The 15,234-nt window shown below is 43.2% G+C and overlaps 1 protein-coding gene and 2 pseudogenes across 4 annotated transcripts in view; 1 reads left to right on the forward strand and 2 right to left on the reverse strand.

Annotated features, from left to right (window-relative positions):
* Window positions 1-54: 54 nt before the first annotated feature.
* Window positions 55-880, reverse strand: LOC309800403 (small ribosomal subunit protein eS4-like; annotated as a pseudogene). Its single transcript has one exon. The product of its transcript is annotated as a small ribosomal subunit protein eS4-like (transcript).
* Window positions 881-1,929: 1,049 nt separating this feature from the next.
* The window catches only part of PEX14 (peroxisomal biogenesis factor 14), a 138,910-nt gene continuing 125,605 nt past the window's right edge, over window positions 1,930-15,234 (forward strand). The window contains exon 1 of one of the 2 annotated variants that reach the window (XM_082616342.1): window positions 1,930-2,044. In XM_082616342.1, the coding sequence (XP_082472468.1) occupies window positions 2,009-2,044 (36 nt within the window). In that variant the 5' untranslated portion in view covers window positions 1,930-2,008. The remainder of the gene's footprint in view (window positions 2,045-15,234) is intronic. The other variant, XM_082616341.1, reaches the window with a different exon arrangement.
* Window positions 13,026-13,856, reverse strand: LOC309800584 (large ribosomal subunit protein eL32-like; annotated as a pseudogene). The gene has a single exon. The product of its transcript is annotated as a large ribosomal subunit protein eL32-like (transcript).

The following is a 15,234-nucleotide window of genomic DNA, read 5'->3' on the forward strand; positions in this document are numbered from 1 at the left end:
AGGCTTTTAATTATGTAGTATTATCTATAAGTACAAAGACTTTCCCAATCACGTCACTTAGAGATCATTTTATCCACTGCTCTGTTTGGCTGCCAGTCTCTGGTCTCTTTCCTCAGCAATGGTAAGGCGGATACCCTTTCCAGGAGGAAGAGAGATCCCTGGTTTGTTGCCTTTGCCAATAACAAAAATGTTGGAGAGCCGCGTGGCAAAGCTACTGCCGTTGGCATCTTTCACACGAACTACATCAAAAGAACCAGGATGTCTCTCCCGGTTAGTGATCACACCAATTCTTCCCAGGTTAGCACCTCCAGTCACCATGCACAGGTTACCAGTGTCAAATTTGATGAAATCAGTAATCTTGCCAGTCTCCAAATCAATCTGAATGGTGTCATTCACCTTGATGAGGGCATCAGGGTAGCGGATGGTGCGAGCATCATGGGTCACCAGATGAGGGATTCCTTTTGTCCCCACAAAGATCTTTCTCACTTTGCACAACTTATACTTGGCCCCCTCAGGTGTAATGAACAGCAAAGCGGCCCTTGGTGTCATAGATCAGACGAAAATTCTCTCCAGTCTTGTCAATGCTGATGACATCCATAAAACCAGCAGGGTAGGTTCTATCAGTGCGGACCTTGCCATCAATCTTAATGAAACGCGGCATGCAGATCTTCTTTACTTCATCTCCTGTTAGGGCATATTTAAGTCTGTTCCTTAGGAAAATAATTAGGGGGGAGACATTCCCTCAGCTTGTGGGGACCGGTAGATGGACGAGGAGCAAACACACCAGTCAGTTTATCCAGTATCCAATGCTTTGGAGCTGCTACGCGCTTCAGGTGCTTCTTGGGACCACAAGCCATGGCTGCGCTAGGCATGGAAAGAGCTCCACTCTTTCGATTCCCTGCTTCAGCTCTGCAAATTGGGTTGGGACCTCGGAACGAAATGCTTAAATAACTAGATTAAACATTAAGGCTCAAAGAAATCAGAGAGAAAAGGGTAAATGCGAACCACATCACTGTTGAGATGTTCTGATGCTGCTTGACAATATATTTGTCTTTGTTCTAATACTGTTACTTATGGAAAAGTCTGTGTTTTTCACTCCTGAAAAACTAACATTTAAGATTAAAATAATATTTAAAAAATTATCAGAAAGTTTCCTTGCTTAAAAAGGGGGCATTCTATATAAACAAGGAATAATTATCAGCCCGTATTCATTCAGGGTCAATCTCTTTCATATTGTGTTTATTAAAGGAAATCAGATATTATGAGAAAAAGACATGTAAAAGTGTTTGGTAGGAGGAATTGTTAACTGAGGCAACACTTTTGAATACACCACCATTGATCAAAAAACAACTGCAATGTAACTGACTGATAGTTCTAATGTATGCAACCCTTTCGTATAATTTCACAATTAGCTTAAAATCTAACAACTCAACCGCTATAAAGTGATAACGGTTCGTAGAAGCCTCTCCTCTCCAAAAAGCCCCCTCTTCTGAGTTCTCCTAATAGACCTGCATACCGTTATCAGACTCCTAGCTCCAAGATGTAATTGCGTGTGTATGTATTTGGCCTAGACTTGAGAGCAGGGGTTGAGTCTTGGATCTTTTTATTTCTCGCGGCTACCAAAGTGCCTGGCAAATGGTAGGCACCCAACTGAACCATCAGTTAATTAATTAATTAATTTCCAGGTTTCTTCACATTCATTCATTTATTAAATATTTAGGGTGTCCCTCCATGTGCCCAAGGCACTGTGAAGATGGGCAGAGATTTAATTCAATAAGTATAATATATATATAAGAAATCAAAAAGGACAGGCATCGTTCTTGCTGGAAAGCAGAGACCTAATGGAAACAGTGAGCGGTGTGGGGGACGTGGGAGTTCCCCTCTCCTTCCCGGGTGTCCCCCATCGACAGCTCAGTTCCGGCTACTTTAGTCTGGGCGAGAGAGCGAGAGCGAGGGCGCTTGGGAGAAGCCTCGCCCAGCGGCGATAGACTAGTCAGGCCTCAGAAAGATGGCGTCCTCGGAGCAGGCAGAGCAGCCGAGCCAGGTAAGGGGAGTGGGACTGCCCCGCCGTACTGGCGGGGACCCCGCTGGAGGGGGCGCTCGGCGGGTGGCTGGGAGCCCGGTGGGGACCCTGAGCCTCGGAAGCCGGGGGCTCCGACCTCTTGCCCCCTCTGGGGCCCCGCCCCTCCCCTCCCCGGGTTCTCGCCGCCTGGCCCCTCCCCGCGTGACCCCTCCTTGACCATATTCCCGAGCAGGGGCCCGGGGGGGCCCGGGGGCGCCCGAGGGCCCCCCCCCACTTCCCGCCTGCCGGTCCCTCGGGTCCCACTTGTGCTTGGCCAGGTCTGTGGCGGGACCCTTGAGAAGCCCCCCAGGCTTGAGATGCGAGGGCCCCTGCTTGAGGAGAGGGGTGAGAGGCTGGATCGTTCCCGGCCCTTCCCTCTCGGGATGGGCCTTACTCCATCAGGGTTCCCTCTCTCTCGCAGTCTCAGCCTTCTGGGTGGCCCCGCTGCCAGCCTCTTCGTCTTTAGTCACCTTTGCGTTTCCCCTGCCAAGTTGGAGGGGGGGAAATGTACTTGGACCCTCTCAGTGCGTTGGTAGGAAGTGGACTCACTGTAATCAAACTACGCCACCGAGCTTTTGGCTGGTGATCCGTCTTTGCTGCCCAGAGTTAGGTTTTCTTGGCCAGGGGCTCTAGCTTTTCAGGCATAGACTCAGCCAAATCCCACTCCAGTCGGGGGACCTTGAGGACCAGTGCTCCTGCCTGTACGTCTGCTGTCCGGAAGCAGTGGATGCTAAGGCCTCTGTAGGCGTTTGTAGTCCAAAGGTGGGGTGGGCTGAGGTGAGGAGGATGGGATAAGCGGTACCTTACAATTACGGAGTGTGTGCTGTCATGCGGAAGACAAATTACGCTTATTATCTCGTGTAATGCTCATTACAATCTTTATGAAGTACGGGCTATTAACCGCCATTTTGCAGGGTCTGTAACGGGCCGCAAATCATTTGCCTGATTAAGCCTGGATTTGAACCCGGCTGTGTTGTGAGTCCACTAGTTAGCCCTACATGTTTAAGTTTAGTTAGGATTAGACAGAGGAGGAAGAAAATGGTTTCAACCTGGACCTCATCACTCATCTTTCACCTGCTTGAAACACCTGTGGACTTCTCAGCGGCCTCCTGGTATTTCAGTTCCTTCCTTGGAAGAATACGGCTTAGTGTTTCTTACTACTCTTTTATTCTTCATGATAATTCTGTTACAGGAATTGCACATAGAGGAATTGTGAGTTCCCCAGACCAGCTTCCGTTAGCAGAGTGAATGATTCAGAGAGATGTCCAGATTGTAAAACGTGAGAAATAACTCGGGCTGATTCTGGTCTTCTCACTGTCGGAAATTCTGGAGTGTGGAGAGTGTCCTGGTGGTGGGGTGGTCCCTCCTTTCCTGCCTTAACCCGCTTAGCTTGCTGAAATGCTGAGGCTCCTCAGAATCTAGGTTCCTCTGAGCTGTTACATGTTAGGAATGCCCATAGGCTGGGATTAAAGGATGCCAGCGCATGTAATTTGCCAGTGCTGTGAAGGTTACTAAAAATTCTGCCACTCGGAGCCTTTGTAGTGCCCAAGGATTCCTTTGGTTCTGGAAATTGTCCTCTCTGTACACGTGCAAGGGATCTAGGTTCCTTAAGGGGGCTGGGCCAGTACTTGTTTGGTTTTCAACTCTGCTGCTTCTTTGCCCTCCCCTGATAGAGATGGGATTGCATCAGAAAATGCTGGCAGCTTGGGAAAAAACTTGAATGCTTCATGCCAAAATCTGTCACTGACAATAAGCTGCAAATGCACACTTTAAAAAAAACTTTTTTTAAAGTTTTATTTTTGGCTGTGTTGGGTCTTCGCTGCTGCGCGCAGTCTCTCTAGTGAGGCGAGCGGGGGCTACTCTTCGTTGCTGTGCGCGGGCTCCTGATTGCGGTGGCTTCTCTTCTTGCGGAGCACGGGGTCTAGGCGCGGGCTTCAGTAGTTGTGACTCACGGGCTCTAGAGTGCAGGCTCAGTATTGTGGCGCATGGGCTTAGTTGCTTCGTGGCATGGGGGAATCTTCCCGGGCCAGGGATCAAACCTTTGTCCCCTGCATTGGCAGGCGGATTCTTACCCACTGCACCCCCAGGGAAGCCCCAAATGCACACATTTAAAGTAAACCAACTCTCTTTAGCAGTTGCTTCTCATTTCATTTTCTAGTCCTGATCAGTGGATTTCCCATTTCTCCAGTAAAGCAGAGTGGAACTGAAAGAACGAACTGTTTGGGTATTTCCTCCAAACCTGGTTTGTGTCTGAGAGGAACGCATCACACCTGTGGGACTGAGGCAGTATTCTGTCTCTCATAGAAAGTTTGTTAGTTGGCCGTGTGGCATCAGTCTCTCATTTTGAAAGATTAAGGGTAAATAACCAACAATTTCTTTCTTTGAAAGGCAGTGTAGAGCAGCGGTTAGAAGTATGGACTCTGGAGCCACCCCACTGGGCTAGAATCCTAGCACCACTACTTACCAGCTGTGTGATCTTGGACAAGTTGCTTAACTCCTCTGGTTTTAGTTTCCCCATCTGTAAACTAGGAACAACACTACTGCGTCTCTCGTAGCATTGCTCTGAGGAGTAAATGAATTAACTTAGTTTAGAACAGCGCCTGACACAGTGTGTTACCCGTTAGTATTCCATTCAGTAAACTCTGGAGTGTCACTTATAAACCATCTAAGCCTTTTCTCCATCCCTATTAAAACGTTTTTTGGGATATGAAATTTCATATGTTGACCACCAGTCCACTGAGGTTGGTTTTTTATTTGCTCGGGAAGTAATTCCCTTGAAATTTAAAGGAACACGCTGAGTGCCGGTGTTTATCCTAGCTGTCCTTTGTGTCTTTTAGATTTCAGCGATATACTCTCTTTTTCATAATGGTATAGTCTTTTTAGGCTGTCTTCAAAACGGTCTGTTGGAATTGCATTTATTGCTTATCCTGTTTACTCCACATCACTCGGTTTTGTATGGCTAATCTCTTATCAAAGTCCCTTCTAGGGACTTCCCTGGTGGCACAGTGGTTAAGACTCCAAGCTCCCAATGCAGGGGGCCCAGGTTCAACCCCTGGTCGGGGAACTAGATCCCACATGCATGCCAAAACTAAGAGTTCGCATGCTGCAATTAAGGAGTCTGCCTGCTGCAACTGAGACCTCCTGGCGCAACCAAATAAATAAATAAAATATTAAAAAAAAAAAAAGTCCCTTCTAGTCTGTACGTGTTACGGCCCATAGGAATGGGAGATGTCATCCCTGTTTTTGTACTTTCCCATCAGTTTTTCTGTCTTTAGTGAAGGGCAGAAGCGTGGTTCAATCTGATCGTTTAATGGTTGTTGAATATTGAGAATTATTACGGAACGTAGATTCCTAATCTGTTCAGGTTCACTGGATATAATAACTTTTGGACTGAGAAAACACAGAGGCAGGGAAGGGAGAAGAGGACAGCAAAGATGTTACGGAGTGGAAGAGCATGGCCTTGGATCCTGACAGACTTTGGTTTGAACTCCAGCACTCGCTTACTATTGGCCTTGTCACTCTACCTCTCTGAACCTCAGTTTTCTTCTCTGTAAAATGGGAGTAATAATCCCATTTGAGGGTTGGCTGAAGTCACAGACGTTAAGAGTGTGTGGTGCATCTTTTTTTTTTTTTTTTTTTTTTTTTTGTTGTACGCGGGCCTCTCACTGTTGTGGCCTCTCCCGTTGCGGAGCACAGGCTCCGGACGCACAGGCTCAGCGGCCATGGCTCACGGGCCCAGCCGCTCCGCGGCATATGGGATCCTCCCAGACCGGGGCACGAACCCGTATCCCCTGCATCGGCAGGCGGACTCTCAACCACTGCGCCACCAGGGAGGCCCGTGGTGCATCTTAAGTGCTCAGTGAATGTTGGTTTCCTTCTCCAAGTCTCTACGCAGTTTTGGAAGATGATTGAACTCTTGAATAACAGTAGCTCAAATAGATATTTTTCCCCTCACTCTTTATTTTGAAAAGTTTCCAACCTATAGGAAAGTTGAAAGAATAATACAGAGAACTCCTGTAAAACTCCCATAAAAACTTCACCAAGATACACTGTTTACATTTCGCTGAATTAGCTTTATCTCAGTCTCTTTATATATATATATTTTTTTTTGAAGGATTTGATAGTAAGTTACAAACATGATATTTCATCCTAGAATACTTCATCTTGTCTCTCATAAGAGTAAGGTAATTCTCCTACATAACCATAATACCATTATCACACAAGAAGTTTGGTATTGATAAAGTATTATTTACTAATACCACATTCAAAATTCTCCAATTTAAAAAAAATCAGGATCCAATGAAGAAATAGGGAGTGCATTGATTTGTCTCTTTAGTCTGCTTTAATTTAGAATGACTCCCTAGCCTTTAAAGTTTTTAAAAAACTTTTTACTGGTGTTTAACATATACCCAGAAAGTACACCAATTATGTGTCTAGCTTGGTGAATTTTCACGGAGTGAGCACACACTTGTGTAACCAGTACTCAGATCAAGAAATCAAGTGTTACTGGGACCTCAGAAGCCTCCTTGGCATCCCTCCCATTACTAGCCAATCCCCCAAAGTTGCCCCTATCCTAACTTAAAATCCATAGATTAATAGCTTTTTGAGTGACCAAGTCTTTGGGGCCAAAAGCTTTACTGTGGAATTCCAATAAATGTGTTGTGGTCAGTTTTGACAAATGTATATACCTGTGTAACATCCACCACAATCAACATCAAAACAATTCCAGTATTCCTGAATGTTCCCTTACCTTGCTTCCCAGTAGATCCTAGCCTTTGGCCTCAGGAAATCTGAACTCTTTTTATCACTATAGATTATATTTGTCTCTCCTAGGATTACATATGAATGTATTCATAATGTAAATATTCTTTTGTGTCTCACTTTTGCTCATAATAATGTTTGTGAAACTTATATTGTATGTCTCAGTAATTCATTACTTTTTATTAGTGGGTAGTATTCCACTGTATAGCTAAACCACAGTTTGTTGATCTGTTCACCACTTGATGGATTTGGATTATATTAATTACCTATTGCATAACAGTGTTATTATAAATTTAGCAGCTTAATGCAGCACATGTTTATTATCTCACAGTGTCTGTGAGTCAGGAGTCAGGACACAGTTCAGCTGAGTCTCACAAGGCAGCAGTCAAGGTGTCTGCCAGGGCTGTGATCTCATCGGGGTCCTGACTGGGGAAGGATCTGCTTCCTAGCTCATGTGGTTATTGACAGCATTTAGTTCCTTATGGACTTCAGACTGAGGACCTCTCTTTGTGACTGGCTGTCACCCAGGAGCCGCCGTCAGTTTCTTGCCACATGGGTCTTCCCAGGATGGCCACTTGTTTCCTCAAAGGCAAGTGGACATTACAGTCTTAGATATTGTAACCACATGCATGTAATAACATGCATTCTGTCACTGTTACCGTACTCTGTTGGCCAGAAGCAAGTCATAGTTCCTGCCCGCACTCAAGGAGACAACACAAGGGCATGAATACCAGGAGGTGGGGATCATGGTGGTCACCTTAGAGTCTTTTCCCCACATGATTGGTTCTAGTTTGGGGCTACTATAAATATTTTAGTGTGTTTGTGAAGACATATGTTTTCATTTTTCTTGGTAAATATCTGTGAGTGTATTTACTGGGTCACATGCTAAGTGTATGTTTAATTCTATAATAAATTGCTTACGTGTTTTGCACAGTTGTACTATTTTTCATTCCACCAGCAGTGTATGAGCATTCCAGTTGCCCCACATCCATATCAACACTTGGTATTGTCTGTCTATTTTAATTTTAGCCACTCTAGTGAGTATGTAGTGGTATTTCACTGTGCTTTTAATTTGCATTTCTGTGATGACAAATAACATTAAGCGGCTCTTTTCATGTGCTTATTGGTAAAGGCTGAGGTTAATTTTTTTTTCCCCATATGGATATCAGTTGTTCCAGCATCATTTGTTGAACAGATTACCCTTTCTCCATTGAATCATCTTGCCATCTTTGTCAGAAATAAAAAAAAATTGTATATAATAGGTTAATTTCTGGACTCTCTTCTGTTCCATTTATCTATGTTTCTCCTAATGTGAAGGAAATACAGTTGACTCTTGAACAACAGGAGTTTGAACTGCCTGGGTCCACTTATGCTTGGGTTTCTTTTTCAGTAAATACATATTACAGTACTACACAATTCATGGTTGGTTGAATCCATAGATATGGAGGGCTAACTGTACAGTTACATGTGGATTTTTGACTGTGTGGAGGGTCAGCCCCCCTAACCACTGTGTTGTTCAAGGGTCAATCATAGTGTCTTGAATGCTGTAGCTTTATGGTAAATCTTGAAATCAGGTAGTGTAAAGTGTTCTGACTTTATTCTTTTTCAAAATTGTTCTAGCTTTGGTCCATTGCATCTCTATATAAATTTTAGAATCAGTTTATCAGTTCTTACAAAAAAGCTTGCTGGGATTTTTCCTGGGATTGTGTGGAATCTATAGATCAGTTTTGGGGAGAATTGACATCTTAACAATATTGATCCTTGAATTACATAAAATGATATATGTCTCCATTTAGGTCTTTTTTTTTTTTTTTTTTTGCGGTACGCGGGCCTCTCACTGTTGTGGCCTCTCCCGTTGCGGAGCACAGGTTCCGGACGTGCAGGCTCAGCGGCCATGGCTCACGGGCCCAGCCGCTCCGCGGCATGTGGGATCTTCCCAGACCAGGGCATGAACCCGTGTCCCCTGCATCGGCAGGCGGACTCTCAACCCCTGCGCCGCCAAGGAAGCCCCTCCATTTAGGTCTTTGATTTTCCTCAGTAGTATTTTATAGTTTTAAGCGTGTAGGTCATGTACACATTCTGTTAAATTTCTCTCTAAGTATTTCATTTTTTTGTATTTAATGTTTAAATTTCATTTTTAATTGTTCAGTGCTAGTGTTTAGAAATAAAATTGAGTTTGTGCGTTGGCCTTATATCTGCAGCCTTGTTAAGCTCATTTGTAATTCTAATAGTTTTTTGGGTAGATTCCTTATTTCTCTGTAGATGATCATGTCATCTGCAAGTAAAGACAGCTTTACTTCTTGCTTTCCAATTTGTATGCCCTTTTTTTTTCTTGCTTTATTGCACTGTGCAGGACTTTTACTACAATGTTAAAAGAAATATTGGGAGTAGACATTTTTGCCTTATTCCTGATCTTAGGGAAAATGCACTCAATCTTTCATATTTAAGTATGATGTTAGCTACAGGTTTTTTAATTTCTAAATTTTTTGAATTTTTTATTTTTGGCTGTGTTGGGTCTTCATTGCTGTGCGTGGGCTTTATCTAGCTGTGATGAGCCGGGGCTACTCTTTGTTGCGGTGCACAGGCTTCTCATTGCAGTGGCTTCTCTTGTTGTGGAGCACGGACTCTAGGCTCACGGGATTCAGTAGCAGCATGTGGGCTCAGTAGTTGCGGTGTACGGGCTCTAGAGCTCAGGCTCAGTAGCTTTGGTGCACGGGCTTAGTTGCTCCGCGGCATGTGGGCCTTTCCCAGACCAGGGATCAAACCCATGTCCCCTGCATTGGCAGGCGGATTCTTAACCACTGCACCACCAGGAAAGTCCCAGCCATAAAGGTTTTTTTGAAGGTCCCCTTTATCTAGTAGAGGGGATTCAATTTTTATTTTTAATTTGCTTAGTTTTTTTTTTTTTTTTTTTTTTTTTTTCTGTACGTGGGCCTCTCACTGTTGTGGCCTCTCCCGTTGCGGAGCACAGGCTCCGGACGCACAGGCTCAGCGGCCATGGCTCACGGGCCCAGCCGCTCCGCGGCATATGGGATCCTCCCAGACCGGGGCACGAACCCGTATCCCCTGCATCGGCAGGCGGACTCTCAACCACTGCGCCACCAGGGAGGCCCTTTTTTTTAATCATGTGTTTTGAATATTGTCAGGTGCTCTTTTTGCTGTCTGTCGAGTTGATTCTATTGTTTTCCTCCTTTATTCTGTTAATATGGGATTTACGTTGATTGATTTTTCAAATGTTAAACCACTCTTGCATTTGTTGGATAAATTCCACTTGGTCATGATATATTACCCTTTTTATTGATGTATAATGCTGGATTTGATTTGGCAATAATTTGTTAAGGATTTTCACATTTATGTTTATGAGGGATATTGATTTATAGTTTGTGTGTGTGTGTGTGTGTGTGTGTGTGTGTGTGTGAAATCTATGTCTAGTTTTGTTGTCAAGGTAATGCTGGCCTATCAGAATGAATTGGGAATTTTTACCTTTTTTTTGGCTGTGCCACGCATCTTACAGGATCTCAGTTCCCAGACTGGGGATTGAACCCGGGCCACGGCAGTGAAAGCCCGGAATCCTAGCCACTAGGCCACCAGGGAGCCCCCACCCCCCCGACCTTTTTTTTCTATTGTACTTTCTGAAATAGTTTATTATAAGACTGCTATTATTTTTTTCTTAAATATTCGATAGAATTCACCAGTGAAGCCACCTGGGCCTAGAGTTTTCTTTTAAAATTTTAGTTGTAAACTTAATTTCTTTTTATTATTTATTTATTTATTTTGGCTGTGCCCGGTCTTTGTTGCGGCATGTGGACTTCTTAGTTGTGGCATGCATGCAGGATCTAGTTCCCCGGCCAGGGATTGAACCTGGGCCCCCTTCATTGGGAACATGGAGTCATACTCACTGGATCTCCAGGGAAGTCCCTTAATTTCTTTTTAAATTAAGTATTTTAAAATTATGTTTTAAATTATTAATTATGTATTTTAAAAACAGATATAAGACTATTAAGCTTTTCTGTTTTTTTCCTAGGGTCAGCTTTGGCATATTGTGTCTGAAGGAATTTGTAGTCATTTGCAGTTGTCACATTTGTTTGTAAGATTTTTCATAATATTCCCTTATCTTTTTAAAAAAAATATTTATTTATCTTATGGCTGCATTGGGTCTTCATTGCTGCACGTGGGCTTTCTCTCTAGTTGCAGCGAGCAGGGGCTACTCTTTGTTGCGGTGCGCGGGCTTCTTATTGTGGTGGCTTCTCTTTGTTGCAAGCTCTGGGTGTGCGAGCTTCAGTAGTTGAGGCACACGGACTCAGTAGTTGCGGCTCGCGGGCCCTAGCGTGCAGGCTCAGTAGTTGTGGCGCACGGGCTTAGTTGCTCCGTGGCATGTGGGATGTTCCTGGTCCAGGGCTTGAACCCATGTTCCCTGCATTGGCAGGCAGATTCTTAACCACTGTGCCACCAGGGAAGTCCCTCCCTTATCTTTTTTTTTTTTTTTTTTGCGGTACGCAGGCCTCTCACTGTTGTGGCCTCTCCCGTTGTGGAGCACAGGCTCCAGACGTGCAGGTTTAGCGGCCATGGCTCACGGTCCTAGCCGCTCCGCAGCATGTGGGATCTTCCTGGACTGGGGCACGAACCTGTGTCCCCTGCATCAGCAGGCAGACTCTCAACCACTGCGCCACCAGGGAAGCCCATCTTTTAAATGTATATAAAATACACAGAGATTTCCCCTTTTTCATTCCTAATATTGGAAATTAATGTCTGTTTTAATTGATCAGTCTGCATACAGATTTATCCATTTTAGTATTCTTCAGAACACCAGTTTTTATTTCATTGATTTTCCTCTGTTTGTAAGTTTTAAATTTTATTTCTTACTATTTACTTTGGGTTTCATTTGTTCTATTTTTCTAGCTTCTTTTCTAAAGTCACTAACTAAAACTGTAAACTTCCTTCTAAGCACGGCTTTCATTGCATTCCACAGATTTAGATGTGTTGTGTTTTCATTGTCATTCAGTTCAGAATATTTTCTTACTTCCCCTGTGATTTCTTCTTTGACCCATAGATTATTTAGAAGTCTGTTTAATTTCCAAACATTTGAAAATTTTCCGTATTTTTTCCCTGTGATTTCTAGTTTAATCCCATTGTGATCAGAGAACATTTTCTATATGATTTCAAGTCTTGTGAATTTATTTTATGGTCTGTCTTGATGAATTTTCCTTATGAACTTGAAAATACATTTTACCGTTGAACAATATAGGTTTGAACTGTGCAGGTCCACTTAAAAGCTTCCTTAATAAATACATTCTTCACTACTACACTATTTGCAGTTGGTTGAGTCTGTGCATGAGGAACCTTGGAGATGGAGGGTCAACTGTAAAGTTATATGTGGATTTTTGACTGTGTGGGGGTCGCTCTCCCTCACTCCCTTGTTCAAGGGTCAACTGTAAGGTATATTTTGCTGCTGTTGGGTGAAGTGTTCTGCGAATGTTACTAGGCCGTGTTGGTTGATAGCATTATTTAGGTCTTCTATATCCTTACTGACTTTCTGATTAAGGTGAGAAGATTATTTAAGTCCCCAACTATAACTATGGATTTGTCTTTTTATCTTTTAAATTCGGTCTGATTTACTTTATGTGTTTTGAAACTATTATGTGTGCATACTTATACAGGATTATTATGTCTTCTTGACTGACTCCTTTATTTTGGAAATGTCCTTGTTTATCATTGGTAATATCTTTTAGTTTGAAGTTGCCTGAGATTAATATTGCCACTACAGCTTTCTTATGATTAGTGTTTGCATGGTATATCATTTTCCATCCTTTGGCCTTTTAGCTATGTGTGTCTTTTTGTTTAAAATGGGTTTCTTGTCTGCAATATATAGCTCCTTCTTGCATTTTCTCCCCACCCAGTCTGACAATCTCTGCTCTGCCTTTTAATTGGAGTGTTTTAACATTTCTTGTGGTACAGGTATACTGTTGACAAATTCTAGCTTTTTTTTTTCCTTTTGAAAAAATCTTTAATTTGTATTCATTTTTGAAAGATATTTTCATTGGATATAGAATTCTAGGTTGACAGTCATGTTGTATCTCTCCCCCCCCCCCACCCTCTGTGGGCATTTTAAAGATACTATTTGTTTTTATTGAAATCTCAGATGGCTGAGTTTTTATGGTTTTTTTTTTTCTTTAAACACAAACATAGTGTGCACATGACCTGTCTATTCATTTTCTTTGCTGTGCAGCCTGGCTTTGGGATTGGCGACTCTGATGGCCAGCGGGGCTGCTCTTTCCACAGTGGCTTTGAGTTCTTGGAGTAATCTCAGCGCAGTAAGATTTGTTTCACATCAGCAGCCCTTCAAGCTCCTTGAAGTTGTGGACCAGGAACTTCCAGAAGCCACTGGGCAGCATGAGCTTTGTTTTCTTGTTGCTCCCATAACCAATGTTGGGCATCAAGATCTGGCCCTTGAATTCCCTGCACACCCTGTTGTCAGTACCTCTGGATTTCTGCCAGTTCCGCTTAATTTTGACATATCGGTCTGACTGGTATGGGTTGAACTTCTTGGTCTTTTTGACAATCTTGAGCTTCACGAGGGGTTTGAGGGTGGCCATGGTGGCTGCCACCTCTGTAGGCAGGCCAAGGAAGAGCTGAAGATACTGTTCCATTGTATTTTTTGGGGGGTTGCACAGTTGCTGATCAGAAGTCTGAAGTCATTCTTAATTTTGATTAATTTTTTTCTGGCTACTTATAGGATTTTCCCCTGTACCTTAGTCACTTTTGTGTTTGTTCTTCTTGGAGTGTGTTGAGCTTCTTTGATCTGTGAGTTTGTAGTTTTCATCAAATTTGGAAATTTTTCAGCCATTATTTCTTCAAATATTTTTCTTTTTTTGGTCTTTTTTCCCCCTCTCTGTCCTTCATTTTGCTCAGTTTCTGTTCCTGTGTTTTCAAGTGCACTTACTTTTTTTTCTGCAGTATCTAACCTATTGTCATTACCATTCAGTGAAATTTTTATTTCAGATATGTTTTTTCATCTCTGGAAGTTCTATTTTCTTTTTATACCTCACATTTCTCTCCTTACTATGATCATGTTTTCCTTTAAATTCTTTTTTATTTATTGAGGTTTACTCGACATACATTATGTTAATTTCAGGTGTACAACATGATTTGATATTTGTATTTTTTAAATGAGTTAAATTCTTGAATAAAGTTATGACACCTGTCTTAATGCTCTTGTTTGCTAATTATTCTAATTTTTCTTATTATTATAGCTCACAGTTTCCTGCTTCTTGACACATGTTGAGATTTTTGATTAGGTGCTGAGTGCTGTGAATTTTACATCATTGAGGGTCTGGATTGCGATCTTACTTTAAAGAGTGTTGAGTTTTGTTCTGGTGGGTGATTAAGTTACTTTTGGTTCATTCTGATTCTTTCAAGTCCTGATCTAGGGTCGTTTTTATCCTAGGGGTGATCTGACACCCCCCCCCCCGCCCACCAAGATGTGGCCTTTCCAGGTGTCTACTGAATGCCCTGATAGAGCAGGGAGGATGCTCAACTCTGGTGCTTGGGACTTGTGAGACCTATGAGGGTTCTGGGAACTGTTCAGCTTGCAGCTTCTTCATCAATCTTTTTTTCAGTCTCGAGTGTCATTCTGTGCATGTACAAATTTTAATATTCAGTACAGACTTAAGGAAACCTCTGTGCAGGTTTCTGGAGCTCCCTTTCTGCAAAGCTCCCTCCTCGCTGGGACCCTGTCCTGCACCTTTCAGCTGACTTAGCCTCCCTGAACTCCAGTCTGTTTCCTCAATCTGTTGCTGTGATGTGCTGGGATTCCCCCCTCCCACCACTGCCCCGGCCCTGGGTCCTTGGTCTGAAATGTGCAGAAACCTGGCAGAAGCCAGGGTGGTCTTGGGGCTCCCATCATCTGTTTCTGTTCTGTCAGGAATCAAAGTCCTGTATTGCCTGCTGTCCAATGTCTGCAAACAGTGGTGTCATTTATTTTGTTTAGTTTTCCAGTTGTTTACAGTGGGAGGGTAAACCTGGTCCCTATTACTTCACCATAGGGCAGACTCTATTGGTTCATTTTGAGCAGAAGAATGATATAACTTTCATGATCCTCATCTCATCCTGAATGTGGGGTGTTGGTATTCTTCCCATTATTCCCGTGGATGAGGAACTGAGGTTCAGAGAGGTTGACCAGTGTACCCACAGCCCCTCAGTTACTAATGCCAAAGGTCATGCACTTGCCACTATACCAGTGCCTCTCCAACAGCATTTGTTGAATTGAATCTTATTCTTCCCAGCAAAGAACTATAGGCCATATCTTGCCTAGGACATACCCAGAGCTACACAGTCGCTGGCAGGTGTAGGATGAGCGCTCCTAGAACTGAGTGTTTTTCTGGTTGCTCAGATCTGAGCTGTGTGTGTGCAGT

This window comes from Mesoplodon mirus, assembly GCF_964341445.2.
Source record: "Mesoplodon mirus genome assembly, chromosome: 3".
NCBI lineage: Eukaryota > Metazoa > Chordata > Mammalia > Artiodactyla > Ziphiidae > Mesoplodon > Mesoplodon mirus.